Raw genomic sequence first — 18,864 nt, 5'->3', positions numbered from 1 at the left:
TATGTAGGACATGACCCCCTGTATGTAGGACATGACCCCCCTGTATGTAGGACATGACCCCCCTGTATGTAGGACATGACCCCTCTGTATGTAGGACATGACCCCTCTGTATGTAGGACATGACCCCCCTGTATGTAGGACATGACCCCCCTGTATGTAGGACATGACCCCCCTGTATGTAGGACATGACCCCTCTGTATGTAGGACATGACCCCTCTGTATGTAGGACATGACCCCCCTGTATGTAGGACATGACCCCCCTGTATGTAGGACATGACCCCCCTGTATGTAGGACATGACCCCCCTGTATGTAGGACATGACCCCCCTGTATGTAGGACATGACCCCCTGTATGTAGGACATGGCCCCTCTGTATGTAGGACATGACCCCCCTGTATGTAGGACATGACCCCCCTGTATGTAGGACATGACCCCCTGTATGTAGGACATGACCCCCCTGTATGTAGGACATGACCCCCCTGTATGTAGGACATGACCCCTCTGTATGTAGGACATGACCCCCTGTATGTAGGACATGACCCCTCTGTATGTAGGACATGACCCCCTGTATGTAGGACATGACCCCCCTGTATGTAGGACATGACCCCCCTGTATGTAGGACATGACCCCCTGTATGTAGGACATGACCCCCCTGTATGTAGGACATGACCCCCCTGTATGTAGGACATGACCCCTCTGTATGTAGGACATGACCCCCTGTATGTAGGACATGACCCCTCTGTATGTAGGACATGACCCCCTGTATGTAGGACATGACCCCCCTGTATGTAGGACATGACCCCCCTGTATGTAGGACATGACCCCTCTGTATGTAGGACATGACCCCCTGTATGTAGGACATGACCCCTCTGTATGTAGGACATGACCCCCTGTATGTAGGACATGACCCCCTGTATGTAGGACATGACCCCCTGTATGTAGGACATGACCCCCCTGTATGTAGGACATGACCCCTCTGTATGTAGGACATGACCCCCCTGTATGTAGGACATGACCCCTCTGTATGTAGGACATGACCCCCCTGTATGTAGGACATGACCCCTCTGTATGTAGGACATGACCCCTCTGTATGTAGGACATGACCCCCCTGTATGTAGGACATGACCCCCCTGTATGTAGGACATGACCCCCCTGTATGTAGGACATGACCCCTCTGTATGTAGGACATGACCCCCCTGTATGTAGGACATGACCCCCCTGTATGTAGGACATGACCCCCCTGTATGTAGGACATGACCCCTCTGTATGTAGGACATGACCCCCTGTATGTAGGACATGACCCCTCTGTATGTAGGACATGACCCCCTGTATGTAGGACATGACCCCCCTGTATGTAGGACATGACCCCTCTGTATGTAGGACATGACCCCTCTGTATGTAGGACATGACCCCTCTGTATGTAGGACATGACCCCTCTGTATGTAGGACATGACCCCTCTGTATGTAGGACATGACCCCCCTGTATGTAGGACATGACCCCCTGTATGTAGGACATGGCCCCTCTGTATGTAGGACATGGCCCCTCTGTATGTAGGACATGACCCCTCTGTATGTAGGACATGACCCCTCTGTATGTAGGACATGACCCCTCTGTATGTAGGACATGACCCCTCTGTATGTAGGACATGACCCCCCTGTATGTAGGACATGGCCCCTCTGTATGTAGGACATGACCCCCCTGTATGTAGGACATGACCCCTCTGTATGTAGGACATGACCCCTCTGTATGTAGGACATGGCCCCTCTGTATGTAGGACATGACCCCCCTGTATGTAGGACATGACCCCTCTGTATGTAGGACATGACCCCTCTGTATGTAGGACATGACCCCTCTGTATGTAGGACATGACCCCTCTGTATGTAGGACATGGCCCCTCTGTATGTAGGACATGACCCCCCTGTATGTAGGACATGACCCCTCTGTATGTAGGACATGACCCCCTGTATGTAGGACATGACCCCCCTGTATGTAGGACATGACCCCCCTGTATGTAGGACATGACCCCTCTGTATGTAGGACATGACCCCTCTGTATGTAGGACATGGCCCCTCTGTATGTAGGACATGACCCCCCTGTATGTAGGACATGACCCCTCTGTATGTAGGACATGACCCCTCTGTATGTAGGACATGACCCCTCTGTATGTAGGACATGACCCCTCTGTATGTAGGACATGGCCCCTCTGTATGTAGGACATGACCCCCCTGTATGTAGGACATGACCCCTCTGTATGTAGGACATGACCCCCCTGTATGTAGGACATGACCCCCTGTATGTAGGACATGGCCCCTCTGTATGTAGGACATGACCCCCCTGTATGTAGGACATGACCCCTCTGTATGTAGGACATGGCCCCTCTGTATGTAGGACATGACCCCTCTGTATGTAGGACATGACCCCTCTGTATGTAGGACATGACCCCCCTGTATGTAGGACATGACCCCTCTGTATGTAGGGCCTCTAGCCTTACCTTGTTGAGTGTATTCAGAGCTTCTTGAGCGGCCACTAAAGCCGGTTCTGCTTTGGCTAAATCGGTCTCGCAGTCCTTCTGCTTCTTCCCGACCTCCTCGGCTATGATGGCCACCTTCTTCTCCTCCTCGTCAGCCACGGCCTTCTCCTTGGCCACTTTCTCGGTCTCCACCCCGACCACTTGGATGAGTTTGTCAGCGTCCTCGTTCTTCTGCTTCAGCTCCACCTCCTGCGCTGCCAGCTTGGCTTTCAGTTCATCCACCTGTCACCAGAGACATTGTCACTACCCCATGGGTCACCCCCGAGGACAAGGCACAGCCACAGACCACAGACCACTGCCGGAACATGTAACCACATCCCTCTCCCCACATCAGATTGGAAGGGATCAGCCGCTGTGACCATAACGACTACAGACAGTGTTATGTGTAATCAGACCTCACACTGCTGTGCTCTGTGCTCTCTGCAGCCAGTGTTATGTATTGTCCCTGGAGAGATGTGTAATCAGACCTCACACTGCTGTGCTCTGTGCTCTCTGCAGCCAGTGTTATGTATTGTCCCTGGAGAGATGTCTAATCAGACCTCACACTGCTGTGCTCTGTGCTCTCTGCAGCCAGTGTTATGTATTGTCCCTGGAGAGATGTGTAATCAGACCTCACACTGCTGTGCTCTGTGCTCTCTGCAGCCAGTGTTATGTACTGTCCCTGGAGAGATGTGTAATCATACCTCACACTGCTGTGCTTTGTGCTCTCTGCAGCCAGTGTTATGTATTGTCCCTGGAGAGATGTGTAATCAGACCTCACACTGCTGTGCTCTGTGCTCTCTGCAGCCAGTGTTATGTATTGTCCCTGGAGAGATGTGTAATCAGACCTCACACTGCTGTGCTCTGTGCTCTCTGCAGCCAGTGTTATGTACTGTCCCTGGAGAGATGTGTAATCACACCTCACACTGCTGTGCTCTGTGCTCTCTGCAGCCAGTGTTATGTATTGTCCCTGGAGAGATGTGTAATCACACCTCACACTGCTGTGCTCTGTGCTCTCTGCAGCCAGTGTTATGTATTGTCCCTGGAGAGATGTGTAATCAGACCTCACACTGCTGTGCTCTGTGCTCTCTGCAGCCAGTGTTATGTATTGTCCCTGGAGAGATGTGTTATCAGACCTCACACTGCTGTGCTCTGTGCTCTCTACAGCCAGTGTTATGTATTGTCCCTGGAGAGATGTGTAATCAGACCTCACACTGCTGTGCTCTGTGCTCTCTGCAGCCAGTGTTATATATTGTCTCTGGAGAGATGTGTAATCAGACCTCACACTGCTGTGCTCTGTGCTGTATGCAGCCAGTGTTATGCAATGTCCCTGGAGAGATGTGTAATCAGACCTCACACTGCTGTGCTCTATGCTCTCTGCAGCGAGTGTTATGTATTGTCCCTGGAGAGATGTGTAATCAGACCTCACACTGCTGTGCTCTGTGCTCTCTGCAGCCAGTGTTATGTATTGTCCCTGGAGAGATGTGTAATCAGACCTCACACTGCTGTGCTCTGTGCTCTCTGCAGCCAGTGTTATGTATTGTCCCTGGAGAGATGTGTAATCAGACCTCACACTGCTGTGCTCTGTGCTCTCTGCAGCCAGTGTTATATATTGTCCCTGGAGAGATGTGTTATCAGACCTCACACTGCTGTGCTCTGTGCTCTCTGCAGCCAGTGTTATATATTGTCCCTGGAGAGATGTGTAATCAGACCTCACACTGCTGTGCTCTGTGCTCTCTGCAGACAGTGTTATGTATTGTCCCTGGAGAGATGTGTAATCAGACCTCACACTGCTGTGCTCTGCGCTTTCTGCAGCTAAGTATTGTACATGGAGAGATGTGTAATCAGACCATTGTGTATGTTGTTAGTAGCAGCAGGACTGTGATATTTGGATGTATATATGAATGACACTGCTGTGTATGTGCAGGACCTCCCACCCCCCTTCCTGGAGGTCCAGAATGTAAGCTGAGGTTGTACGCAGGACGCACGGCCTTTTTAACAATTACCGTGGTAACATTCTTCTCCGATTTTCCTAAACCTACGGAGACTGCATGTAAATTGAAATGTTGGAGGAATAAGGTTCTGCCTGGCTCAGGAATCATGTAAGTGCTGAAGATTAAAAGTGTAGAAAGTCATGTGGGAGCCCCCGACGGCCGCGCCGCAGCGCTACGCCAATTACTGTGAGGAGATGTCGGCCGCGTCTCCCGGGGGTCGCACAGACGCTGGAACAGAATATATCACTTGTGCTGCACACACTACTCTACACTCAATGATGAAGTTTCCATTTGGACTCAACAACTAGATTTTTACTAACTGAGTGCAGTTACAGGGGTCCTCCTTTATATAGTGTAATGGTTAAAGGGAACCGGTCAGCAATTTTAACCTTGTTGAGTATTGTCCCTGGAGAGATGTGTAATCATACCTCACACTGCTGTGCTCTGTGCTCTCTGCAGCCAGTGTTATGTATTGTCCCTGGAGAGATGTGTAATCATACCTCACACTGCTGTGCTCTGTGCTCTCTGCAGCCAGTGTTATATAATGTCCCTGGAGAGATGTGTAATCAGACCTCACACTGCTGTGCTCTGTGCTCTCTACAGCCAGTGTTATGTATAGTCCCTGGAGAGATGTGTAATCACACCTCACACTGCTGTGCTCTGTGCTCTCTACAGCCAGTGTTATGTATTGTCCCTGGAGAGATGTGTAATCAGACCTCACACTGCTGTGCTCTGTGCTCTCTGCAGCCAGTGTTATGTATTGTCCCTGGAGAGATGTGTAATCAGACCTCACACTGCTGTGCTCTGTGCTCTCTGCAGCCAGTGTTATGTATTGTCCCTGGAGAGATGTGTAATCATACCTCACACTGCTGTGCTCTGTGCTCTCTACAGCCAGTGTTATGTATTGTCCCTGGAGAGATGTGTAATCAGACCTCACACTGCTGTGCTCTGTGCTCTCTGCAGCCAGTGTTATGTATTGTCCCTGGAGAGATGTGTAATCAGACCTCACACTGCTGTGCTCTGTGCTCTCTGCAGCCAGTGTTATGTATTGTCCCTGGAGAGATGTGTAATCATACCTCACACTGCTGTGCTCTGTGCTCTCTACAGCCAGTGTTATGTATTGTCCCTGGAGAGATGTGTAATCAGACCTCACACTGCTGTGCTCTGTGCTCTCTGCAGCCAGTGTTATGTATTGTCCCTGGAGAGATGTGTAATCAGACCTCACACTGCTGTGCTCTGTGCTCTCTGCAGCCAGTGTTATGTATTGTCCCTGGAGAGATGTGTAATCAGACCTCACACTGCTGTGCTCTGTGCTCTCTGCAGCCAGTGTTATGTATTGTCCCTGGAGAGATGTGTAATCAGACCTCACACTGCTGTGCTCTGTGCTCTCTGCAGCCAGTGTTATGTATTGTCCCTGGGGAGTGATGTGTAATCAGACCTCACACTGCTGTGCTCTGTGCTCTCTGCAGCCAGTGTTATGTATTATACCTGGAGAGATGTGTAATCAGACCTCACACTGCTGTGCTCTGTGCTCTCTGCAGCCAGTGTTATGTATTATCCCTGGAGAGATGTGTAATCAGACCTCACACTGCTTGTCTCTGTGCTCTCTGCAGCCAGTGTTATGTATTGTCCCTGGAGAGATATGTAATCAGACCTCACACTGCTGTGCTCTGTGCTCTCTGCAGCCAGTGTTATGTGATGTACCTGGAGAGATGTGTAATTAGACCTCACACTGCTGTGCTCTGTGCTCTCTGCACCCAGTGTTATGTACTGTCCCTGGAGAGATGTGTAATCACACCTCACACTGCTGTGCTCTGTGCTCTCTGCAGCCAGTGTTATGTAGTGTCCCTGGAGAGATGTGTAATCAGACCTCACACTGCTGTGCTCTGTGCTCTCTACAGCCAGTGTTATGTATTGTCCCTGGAGAGATGTGTAATCAGACCTAACACTGCTGTGCTCTGTGCTCTCTGCAGCCAGTGTTATGTATTGTCCCTGGAGAGATGTGTAATCAGACCTCACACTGCTGTGCTCTGTGCTCCCTGCAGCCAGTGTTATGTATTGTCCCTGGAGAGATGTGTAATCAGACCTCACACTGCTGTGCTCTGTGCTCTCTGCAGCCAGTGTTATGTATTGTCCCTGGAGAGATGTGTAATCAGACCTCACACTGCTGTGCTCTGTGCTCCCTGCAGCCAGTGTTATGTATTGTCCCTGGAGAGATGTGTAATCAGACCTCACACTGCTGTGCTCTGTGCTCTCTGCAGCCAGTGTTATGTATTGTTCCTGGAGAGATGTGTAATCAGACCTCACACTGCTGTGCTCTGTGCTCTCTGCAGCCAGTGTTATGTATTGTCCCTGGGGAGATGTGTAATCAGACCTCACACTGCTGTGCTCTGTGCTCTCTGCAGCCAGTGTTATGTATTGTCCCTGGAGAAATGTGTAATCAGACCTAACACTGCTGTGCTCTGTGCTCTCTGCAGCCAGTGTTATGTATTGTCCCTGGAGAGATGTGTAATCAGACCTCACACTGCTGTGCTCTGTGCTCTCTGCAGCCAGTGTTATGTATTGTCCCTGGAGAGATGTGTTATCAGACCTCACACTGCTGTGCTCTGTGCTCCCTGCAGCCAGTGTTATGTATTGTCCCTGGAGAGATGTGTAATCAGACCTCACACTGCTGTGCTCTGTGCTCTCTGCAGCCAGTGTTATGTATTGTCCCTGGGGAGATGTGTAATCAGACCTCACACTGCTGTGCTCTGTGCTCTCTGCAGCCAGTGTTATGTATTGTCCCTGGAGAGATGTGTAATCAGACCTCACACTGCTGTGCTCTGTGCTCTCTGCAGCCAGTGTTATGTATTGTCCCTGGAGAGATGTGTAATCATACCTCACACTGCTGTGCTCTGTGCTCTCTGCAGCCAGTGTTATGTATTGTCCCTGGAGAGATGTGTAATCAGACCTCACACTGCTGTGCTCTGTGCTCTCTGCAGCCAGTGTTATGTACTCTCCCTGGAGAGATGTGTAATCAGACCTCACACTGCTGTGCTCTGTGCTCTCTGCAGCCAGTGTTATGTATTGTCCCTGGAGAGATATGTAATCAGACCTCACACTGCTGTGCTCTGTGCTCTCTGTAGCCAGTATTATGTATTGCCCCCTGGAGAGACGTGTAATGTTGTCAGTATCAGCAAAACTGTGAAATATGTATTTATATTCTGGGATTTTGCACTAGGGTTTGTCCTCACACTGCTGTGTTCTGTGCTCTCTGGAGGGCACTAATCCACACAGCTCCTCTCCTTTGAGTAAACTCTAGCATCTCTAAATGAAAACACCAGCAGTCTCACTGAGAGGAGCAGCTTTGGATCTGCTCATTGCAGGGAGCCAGGAACACAGCAGTGTGAGGACATGCCGCAGAAAGCGTACTACTGGAATAAAAACATACACTGCTGCTCGAAAGCAACATACAGAAACGTATGATAAAATATCTCTACATGGCCACTACCAAACACTGTCTGCAGAGAGCACAGCAGTGTGAGGACAACCCCAAGTGCATTTGGAGAAGCTACAATCCTGGAGTATAAAATCATACTCAACAGTCCTGCAGCTACTAATAACATACACAAAGGTCTCATTACACATCTCTCCACTGTCTGCATGGTTACACCTGCTGGAGAGTTCCCTTGAGAGTGTATTAGGGGACCTCACACTGCTGTGCACTTAGTTCTCTGCATTAAACTGCTCTGAATCCCCTCCTCTCTGATCTGCATAAAACCTGTAGCAGATTTGCTTAACTTCTTATACAGCCAGTTAGAGCAGAGGGGAGGGGCTGTGGACCAGCATGATGCAAATAACTAAGAGCACAGCAGTGTGAGGACACGCCCCCTGGAATATAAATCAATTTTTCCCCAGTTTTTCTCCTTCCCTTGTGATGATCGGTGACTGCAGAGATCGACACAGGAAGTGATCATGACTTGCGCAGGGCTGCTGATTGGCTGCCTGAATAAGGAGCACCCGCACGTGGCTGCTGATTGCCACAAGGTGGCGCCATGTATGAGCCGGGTCGGGTGTCCCGCTGGGGCAGTACCTGGGCGGAGGTGCTGTTCAGCTTCTCCAGGCCGTTCTCCAGCCGCTCCATCTTGGCGGCCAGCTCCTTGCGCTTCTTGGTCAGCAGGTTCTGGTACAGCTTGATCTGCTCCAGGAAGGACTTTGGGGTGGTGTAGTTGTAGCGCCGCTCGTTGCTCAGGTAGGACTTGGACATCTCGTTGACGCTGGTGTGAACATACGCCATGAACTTACTGATAGATTCCTTCACAGGAGCCTGAGGGCAGAGGCAGCCAGAATTATAGATAATTGTAGTAACAATCACAACAACTCCCGGGGGACAAAGACCTCACCTCAATGTTCTCCGTCTCCTGGAGGAAGCGCAGACTGACAGACTCCAGCGCCTCCTGTGGCCACTCGTGGAACCAATCAATGGCCGTACAGTTTACTACAGCCGGGAATTTCCTGCTTCTTACCCGCAGCTTATTACCGACAGGAGAGAAACACAAAGCCACCTGCAGAGGAAACATCCCACACATAGGGGGCAGTATTATAGTAGTTATATTCCTGTACATAGGGGGCAGTATTATAGTAGTTATATTCCTGTACATAGGGGGCAGTATTATAGTAGTTATATTCCTGTACATAGGGGGCAGTATTATAGTAGTTATATTCTTGTACATAGGGGGCAGTATTATAGTAGTTATATTCCTGTACATAGGGGGCAGTATTATAGTAGTTATATTCCTGTACATAGGGGCCAGTATTATAGTAGTTATATTCTTGTACATAGGGGGCAGTATTATAGTAGTTATATTCCTGTACATAGGGAGCAGTATTATAGTAGTTATATTCCTGTACATAGGGGGCAGTATTATAGTAGTTATATTCCTGTACATAGGGGGCAGTATTATAGTAGTTATATTCCTGTACATAGGGGGCAGTATTATAGTAGTTATATTCCTGTACATAGGGGGCAGTATTATAGTAGTTATATTCCTGTACATAGGGGGGCAGTATTATAGTAGTTATATTCCTGTACATAGGGGGCAGTATTATAGTAGTTATATTCTTGTACATAGGGGGCAGTATTATAGTAGTTATATTCCTGTACATAGGAGGCAGTATTATAGTAGTTATATTACTGTACATATGGGCAGTATTATAGTAGTTTTATTCTTGTACATAGGGGGCTGTATTATAGTAGTTATTTTCTTGTACATAGGGGGCAGTATTATAGTAGTTATATTTCTGTACATAGGAGGCAGTATTATAGTAGTTATTTTCCTGTACACAGGGGGCAGTATTATAGTAGTTATATTCCTGTACATAGGGGGCAGTATTATAGTAGTTATATTCCTGTACATAGGGGGCAGTATTATAGTAGTTATATTCTTGTACATAGGGGCAGTGTTATAGTAGTTATATTCTTGTACATAGGGGGCAGTATTATAGTAGTTATATTCCTGTACATAGGGGGCAGTATTATAGTAGTTATATTCCTGTACATAGGGGGCAGTATTATAGTAGTTATATTCCTGTACATAGGGGGCAGTATTATAGTAGTTATATTCCTGTACATAGGGGGCAGTATTATAGTAGGTATATTCCTGTACATAGGGGGCAGTATTATAGTAGTTATATTCCTGTACATAGGGGGCAGTATTATAGTAGTTATATTCCTGTACATAGGGGGCAGTATTATAGTAGTTATATTCCTGTACATAGGAGGCAGTATTATAGTAGTTATATTCCTGTACATAGGAAGCAGTATTATAGTAGTTATATTCCTGTACATAGGGGGCAGTATTATAGTAGTTATATTCTTGTACATAGGGGGCAGTATTATAGTAGTTATATTCCTGTACATAGGGGGCAGTATTATAGTAGTTATATTCTTGTACATAGGGGGCAGTATTATAGTAGTTATATTCCTGTACATAGGGGGCAGTATTATAGTAGTTATATTCTTGTACATAGGGGGCAGTATTATAGTAGTTATATTCCTGTACATAGGGGGCAGTATTATAGTAGTTATATTCCTGTACATAGGGGGCAGTATTATAGTAGTTATATTCCTGTACATAGGGGGCAGTATTATAGTAGGTATATTCCTGTACATAGGGGGCAGTATTATAGTAGTTATATTCCTGTACATAGGGGGCAGTATTATAGTAGTTATATTCCTGTACATAGGGGGCAGTATTATAGTAGTTATATTCCTGTACATAGGGGGCAGTATTATAGTAGTTATATTCTTGTACATAGGGGGCAGTATTATAGTAGTTATATTCTTGTACATAGGGGGCAGTATTATAGTAGTTATATTCCTGTACATAGGGGGCAGTATTATAGTAGTTATATTCCTGTACATAGGGGGCAGTATTGTAGTAGTTATATTCCTGTACATAGGGGGCAGTATTATAGTAGTTATATTCCTGTACATAGGGGGCAGTATTATAGTAGGTATATTCCTGTACATAGGGGGCAGTATTATAGTAGTTATATTCCTGTACATAGGGGGCAGTATTATAGTAGTTATATTCCTGTACATAGGGGGCAGTATTATAGTAGTTATATTCCTGTACATAGGAGGCAGTATTATAGTAGTTATATCCCTGTACATAGGAAGCAGTATTATAGTAGTTATATTCCTGTACATAGGGGGCAGTATTATAGTAGTTATATTCTTGTACATAGGGGGCAGTATTATAGTAGTTATATTCCTGTACATAGGGGGCAGTATTATAGTAGTTATATTCTTGTACATAGGGGGCAGTATTATAGTAGTTATATTCCTGTACATAGGGGGCAGTATTATAGTAGTTATATTCTTGTACATAGGGGGCAGTATTATAGTAGTTATATTCCTGTACATAGGGGGCAGTATTATAGTAGTTATATTCTTGTACATAGGGGGCAGTATTATAGTAGTTATATTCCTGTACATAGGGGGCAGTATTATAGTAGTTATATTCTTGTACATAGGGGGCAGTATTATAGTAGTTATATTCCTGTACATAGGGAGCAGTATTATAGTAGTTATATTCCTGTACATAGGGGGCAGTATTATAGTAGTTATATTCTTGTACATAGGGGGCAGTATTATAGTAGTTATATTCCTGTACATAGGGGGCAGTATTATAGTAGTTATATTCTTGTACATAGGGGGCAGTATTATAGTAGTTATATTCCTGTACATAGGAGGCAGTATTATAGTAGTTATATTCCTGTACATAGGGGGCAGTATTATAGTAGTTATATTCCTGTACATAGGGGGCAGTATTATAGTAGTTATATCCTGTACATAGGGGGCAGTATTATAGTAGTTATATTCCTGTACATAGGGGGCAGTATTATAGTAGTTATATTCCTGTACATAGGGGGCAGTATTATAGTAGTTATATTCCTGTACATAGGGGGCAGTATTATAGTAGTTATATTCTTGTACATAGTGGGAAGTATTAAAGTAGTTATATTCCTATACATAGAGGGCAGTATTATAGTAGTTATATTCCTGTACATAGGGGCAGTATTATAGTAGTTATATTCCTGTACATAGGGGGCAGTATTATAGTAGTTATATTCCTGTACATAGGGGCAGTATTATAGTAGTTATATTCTTGTACATAGGAGGCAGTATTATAGTAGTTATATTCCTGTACATAGGGGGCAGTATTATAGTAGTTATATTCCTGTACATAGGGGGATGTATTATAGTAGTTATATTCCTGTACATAGGGGGCAGTATTATAGTAGTTATATTCCTGTACATAGGGGCTGTATTATAGTAGTTATATTCCTGTACATAGGGGGATGTATTATAGTAGTTATATTCCTGTACATAGGGGGCAGTATTATAGTAGTTATATTCCTGTACATAGGGGCAGTATTATAGTAGTTATATTCCTGTACATAGGGGCAGTATTATAGTAGTTATATTCCTGTACACAGGGGGCAGTATTAAGGTAGTTATATTCCTGTACATAGGGGGCTGTATTATAGTAGTTATATTCCTGTACATAGGGGGCAGTATGATAGTAGTTATATTCCTGTACATAGAGGCAGTATTATAGTAGTTATATTCCTGTACATAGGGGGCAGTATTATAGTAGTTATATTCCTGTACATAGAGGCAGTATTATAGTAGTTATATTCTTGTACATAGGGGGCAGTATTATAGTAGTTATATTCCTGTACATAGGGGGCAGTATTATAGTAGATATATTCCTGTACATAGGGGGCAGTATTATAGTAGTTATATTCCTGTACACAGGGGGCAGTATTATAGTAGTTATATTCCTGTACATAGGGGGCAGTATTATAGTAGTTATATTCCTGTACATAGGGGGCAGTATTATAGTAGTTATATTCCTGTACATAGAGGCAGTATTATAGTAGTTATATCCCTGTACATAGGGGGCAGTATTATAGTAGTTATATTCCTGTACATAGGGGGCAGTATTATAGTAGTTATATTCCTGTACATAGGGGGCAGTATTATAGTAGTTATATCCCTGTACATAGGGGGCAGTATTATAGTAGTTATATTCCTGTACATAGGGAGCAGTATTATAGTAGTTATATTTATGTACATAGGGGGCAGTATTATAGTAGTTATATTCCTGTACATAGGGGGCAGTATTATAGTAGTTATATTCCTGTACATAGGGGGCAGTATTATAGTAGTTATATTCTTGTATATAGGGGGCAGTATTATAGTAGTTATATTCTTGTACATAGGGGGCAGTATTATAGTAGTTATATTCCTGTACACAGGGGGCAGTATTATAGTAGTTATATTCCTGTACATAGGGGGCAGTATTATAGTAGTTATATTCCTGTACATAGGGGGCAGTATTATAGTAGTTATATTCCTGTACATAGAGGCAGTATTATAGTAGTTATATTTATGTACATAGGGGCAGTATTATAGTAGTTATATTCCTGTACATAGGGGGCAGTATTATAGTAGTTATATTCCTGTACATAGGGGGCAGTATTATAGTAGTTATATTCCTGTACATAGGGGGCAGTATTATAGTAGTTATATTCTTGTACAGAGGGGGCAGTATTATAGTAGTTATATTCCTGTACATAGGGGGCAGTCTTATAGTAGTTATATTCCTGTACATAGGGGGCAGTATTATAGTAGTTATATTCTTGTATATAGGGGGCAGTATTATGGTAGTTATATTCTTGTACATAGGGGGCAGTATTATGGTAGTTATATTCTTGTATATAGGGGGCAGTATTATAGTAGTTATATTCCTGTACATAGGGGGCAGTATTATAGTAGTTACATTCCTGTACATAGGGGGCAGTATTATAGTAGTTATATTCCTGTACATAGGGGGCAGTATTATAGTAGTTATATTCTTGTAGATAGGGGTAGTATTATAGTAGTTATATTCTTGTACAGAGGGGGCAGTATTATAGTAGTTATATTCCTGTACATAGGGGGCAGTATTATAGTAGTTATATTCCTGTACATAGGGGGCAGTATTATAGTAGTTATATTCTTGTACATAGGGGGCAGTATTATAGTAGTTATATTCTTGTACATAGGGGGCAGTTATATAGTAGTTATATTCTTGTACATAGGGGGCAGTATTATAGTAGTTATATTCCTGTACATAGGGGGCAGTATTATAGTAGTTATATTCTTGTACATAGGGGGCAGTATTATAGTAGTTATATTCCTGTACATAGGGGGCAGTATTATAGTAGTTATGTTCCTGTACATAGGGGGCAGTATTATAGTAGTTATATTCCTGTACATAGGGGGCAGTATTATAGTAGTTATATTCTTGTACATAGAGGCAGTATTATAGTAGTTATATTCTTGTACATAGGGGGCAGTATTATAGTAGTTATAGTCTTGTACATAGGGGGCAGTATTATTGTAGTTATATTCTTGTACATAGGGGGCAGTATTATAGTAGTTATATTCTTGTACATAGAGGCAGTATTATAGTAGTTATATTCTTGTACATAGAGGCAGTATTATAGTAGTTATATTCTTGTACATAGGGGGCAGTATTATAGTAGTTATAGTCTTGTACATAGGGGGCAGTATTATTGTAGTTATATTCTTGTACATAGAGGCAGTATTATAGTAGTTATATTCCTGTACATAGGGGGCAGTATTATAGTAGTTATATTCTTGTACATAGGGGGCAGTATTATAGTAGTTATATTCCTGTACATAGGGGGCAGTATTATAGTAGTTATATTCTTGTACATAGGGGGCAGTATTATAGTAGTTATATTCCTGTACATAGGGAGCAGTATTATAGTAGTTATATTCCTGTACATAGGGGGCAGTATTATAGTAGTTATATTCCTGTACATAGGGGGCAGTATTATAGTAGTTATATTCTTGTACATAGGGGGCAGTATTATAGTAGTTATATTCCTGTACATAGGGGGCAGTATTATAGTAGTTTTATTCCTGTACATAGGGGGCAGTATTATAGTAGTTATATTCCTGTACATAGGGGGCAGTATTATAGTAGTTATATTCCTGTACTTAGAGGGCAGTATTATAGTAGTTATATTCTTGTACATAGGGGGCAGTATTATAGTAGTTATATTCCTGTACATAGGGGCAGTATTATAGTAGTTATATTCTTGTACATAGGGGGCAGTATTATAGTAGTTATATTCCTGTACATAGGGGGCAGTATTATAGTAGTTATATTCCTGTACATAGGGGGCAGTGTTATAGTAGTTATATTCTTGTACAGAGGGGGCAGTATTATAGTAGTTATATTCCTGTACATAGGGGGCAGTCTTATAGTAGTTATATTCTTGTACAGAGGGGGCAGTCTTATAGTAGTTATATTCTTGTACAGAGGGGGCAGTATTATAGTAGTTATATTCCTGTACATAGATGGCAGTATTATAGTAGTTATATTCTTGTACAGAGGGGGCAGTATTATAGTAGTTATATTCCTGTACATAGATGGCAGTATTATAGTAGTTATATTCCTGTACATAGGGGGCAGTCTTATAGTAGTTATATTCTTGTACAGAGGGGGCAGTATTATAGTAGTTATATTCCTGTACATAGGGGGCAGTCTTATAGTAGTTATATTCTTGTACAGAGGGGGCAGTCTTATAGTAGTTATATTCTTGTACAGAGGGGGCAGTATTATAGTAGTTATATTCCTGTACATAGATGGCAGTATTATAGTAGTTATATTCTTGTACAGAGGGGGCAGTATTATAGTAGTTATATTCCTGTACATAGATGGCAGTATTATAGTAGTTATATTCCTGTACATAGGGGGCAGTCTTATAGTAGTTATATTCTTGTACAGAGGGGGCAGTATTATAGTAGTTATATTCCTGTACATAGGGGGCAGTCTTATAGTAGTTATATTCTTGTACATAGGGGGCAGTATTATAGTAGTTATATTCCTGTACATAGATGGCAGTATTATAGTAGTTATATTCTTGTACAGAGGGGGCAGTATTATAGTAGTTATATTCCTGTACATAGATGGCAGTATTATAGTAGTTATATTCCTGTACATAGGGGGCAGTCTTATAGTAGTTATATTCTTGTACAGAGGGGGCAGTCTTATAGTAGTTATATTCTTGTACAGAGGGGGCAGTATTATAGTAGTTATATTCCTGTACATAGGGGCAGTATTATAGTAGTTATATTCCTGTATATAGGGGACAGTATTATAGTAGTTATATTCTTGTACATAGAGGCAGTATTATAGTAGTTATATCCCTGTACATAGGGGGCAGTATTATAGTAGTTATATTCTTGTACATAGGGGGCAGTATTATAGTAGTTATATTCCTGTACATAGGGGGCAGTATTATAGTAGTTATATTCCTGTACATAGGAGGCAGTATTATAGTAGTTATTTTCCTGTACACAGGGGGCAGTATTATAGTAGTTATATTCCTGTACATAGGGGGCAGTATTATAGTAGTTATATTCTTGTACATAGGGGGCAGTATTATTGTAGTTATATTCTTGTACATAGGGGGCAGTATTATAGTAGTTATATTCTTGTACATGTAATGTATTTATTCCATAGATATTTCTCCTATATGACAGATGTCAGATGTAGGATTATGATGAGGTCCCTGATCAGTGATGCTGCTGCTGCCTCCCTTGTGCTGTGTCAGTCCTTACTGATATCCTATTCCTGGAGCTGGGGATTGTGGATCTATAGAAGGAATATGATAGGAATATGTGAACGCTGATTAGAAATAGGATTTAAATAGAAGAATAAATATTTTTTAGAATAAACCCTGTAATTATCATCAGTGGGAGCTGCATCTGTGCCCTGGGATGACTGGATGATCTGGTGACTCGGGATTCCCGGCTTCTATCAGGTTGTTGGGGTTGTATATTTCGGGATGGGGGCTCTGCAGTTGGAGGCGGAGGACTCCCTCCTGCAGTTGGAGAGTGAATGGGCTAATCATTGTTAGGGATTGTTGTTGTGTAATCATATCGGAGATGCGTCTTCTGGAAATCTATTGATTGGGTAATCACATTTCGGCGTTTGCACATTGCGGCTGCCATCTGTCGCTCCCTCCCTCCTCCATTATAAACCGAGAGCGCAAAGAGAAGCGAGACCGCCAACGCTCCTCAGCGTTCTCATCTCTCTAAAGAGAGGGAAATCCAACAAAGTCCTGCGTGACTGGTGCACGATTCTAGAGTCTGGGCTCAGCAGTCACAGGCAGGAGTCACAGTCTGGGCTCAGCAGTCACAGGCAGGAGTCACAGTCTGGGCTCTGCAGTCACAGTCAGGAGTCACAGTCTGGGCTCAGCAGTCACAGTCAGGAGTCACAGTCTGCGCTCAGCAGTCACAGGCAAGAGTCACAGTCTGGGCTCAGCAGTCACAGGCAAGAGTCACAGTCTGGGCTCAGCAGTCACAGGCAAGAGTCACAGTCTGGGCTCAGCAGTCACAGGCAAGAGTCACAGTCTGGGCTCAGCAGTCACAGGCAAGAGTCACAGTCTGGGCTCAGCAGTCACAGGCAAGAGTCACAGTCTGGGCTCAGCAGTCACAGTCTGGGCTCAGCAGTCACAGGCAGGAGTCACAGTCTGGGCTCAGGAGTCACAGTCAGGAGTCACAGTCGGAAGTCACAGTCAGGAGTCACAGTCAGGAGTCACAGTCAGGAGTCACAGTCAGGAGTCACAGTCAGGAGTCACAGTCAGGAGTCACAGTCAGGGCTCAGCAGTCACAGTCTGGGCTCAGTAGTCTCAGTCAGGAGTCACAGTCTGGGCTCAGCAGTCACAGTCTGGGCTCAGCAGTCACAGTCTGGGCTCAGCAGTCACAGGCAGGAGTCACAGTCTGGGCTCAGGAGTCACAGTCAGGAGTCACAGTCGGAAGTCACAGTCGGAAGTCACAGTCAGGAGTCACAGTCAGGAGTCACAGTCAGGAGTCACAGTCAGGAGTCACAGTCAGGAGTCACAGTCAGGAGTCACAGTCAGGAGTCACAGTCAGGAGTCACAGTCAGGAGTCACAGTCAGGAGTCACAGTCTGGGCTCAGCAGTCACAGTCAGGAGTCACAGTCTGGGCTCAGTAGTTTCAGTCAGGAGTCACAGTCTGGGCTCAGTAGTCTCAGTCAGGAGTCACAGTCTGGGCTCCGTAGTCACGGTCTGGGCTCAGTCATATGCATATGTTATTCAGTCACCGCTCAGCACGCTCTCCTCCTGAAATACTCTGTGCTGCTGAGGTCTCTGCTCCTCTCATAGTGGATAAGACGCCTTATTGCTTTTGCAGACTCACTTTCAGCTGTCTCCGGACTCTGTCGATGAAGAATTTCCAGCAGTTCTCCCTTGTATCCAGCAGACCTTGACTCTTCACTTCGTTCCTGACGCTCCCAATGATGTTTTCCACCTCATCGTCTGGGAACAGGTCTGGGATCTCACCTTGTGAGGAGAGAGAGGATGCCCAGGTGTGATATGTGCCACCTCTCTGGTGGGATGGAGGACCTGGCGTCACCCCCAGCTCCCTGCCAATCATTACACTCCTATGGTATATGGGGCACGCTTACCAGATGCCAGCAAGTCGTTGACTAATACGAGGAACTTCTCATCGGCCACCTGAGCGTCCGTCATCAGGAAGACCGTCCCCACGTTCTTCACGCCGGCTTTGATGTATTGGTTTGCCAGATCAGCCTGAGGGTACAAGAAAGAGGATACAATGATATGAACAGTGTGGGTGATGGCTGCCCTGACAGGCTCTGGCACCCTCCTATATAACACTTTATGGACTTGGATCCAGCTACAGGAATTCAGACATCAATCCTTCAAAGTTAAAAACTCCATGCCTTTATTAGCGGACCTTGGTCGCGG

At 44.5% G+C, this 18,864-nt stretch overlaps 1 protein-coding gene across 1 annotated transcript in view; it reads right to left on the bottom strand.

Moving 5' to 3' along the window:
* DNAH9 (dynein axonemal heavy chain 9) overlaps positions 1-18,864 on the bottom strand; it is a 233,304-nt gene that overhangs the window by 49,024 nt on the left and 165,416 nt on the right. Inside the window, exons 44-48 of the mRNA XM_072113597.1 lie at positions 18,564-18,687; positions 18,296-18,438; positions 8,886-9,047; positions 8,576-8,809; positions 2,492-2,752 (exon numbers count right to left, since the gene is read on the bottom strand). Of these exons, the coding sequence (XP_071969698.1) occupies positions 2,492-2,752; positions 8,576-8,809; positions 8,886-9,047; positions 18,296-18,438; positions 18,564-18,687 (924 nt within the window). The remainder of the gene's footprint in view (positions 1-2,491; positions 2,753-8,575; positions 8,810-8,885; positions 9,048-18,295; positions 18,439-18,563; positions 18,688-18,864) is intronic.

Source organism: Engystomops pustulosus, chromosome 6, assembly GCF_040894005.1.
Source record: "Engystomops pustulosus chromosome 6, aEngPut4.maternal, whole genome shotgun sequence".
NCBI classification, from domain to species: Eukaryota; Metazoa; Chordata; class Amphibia; order Anura; family Leptodactylidae; genus Engystomops; species Engystomops pustulosus.
The sequence above is the reverse complement of the archived record's forward strand: the minus strand, read 5'-3'. Positions and strand labels throughout refer to the sequence as shown.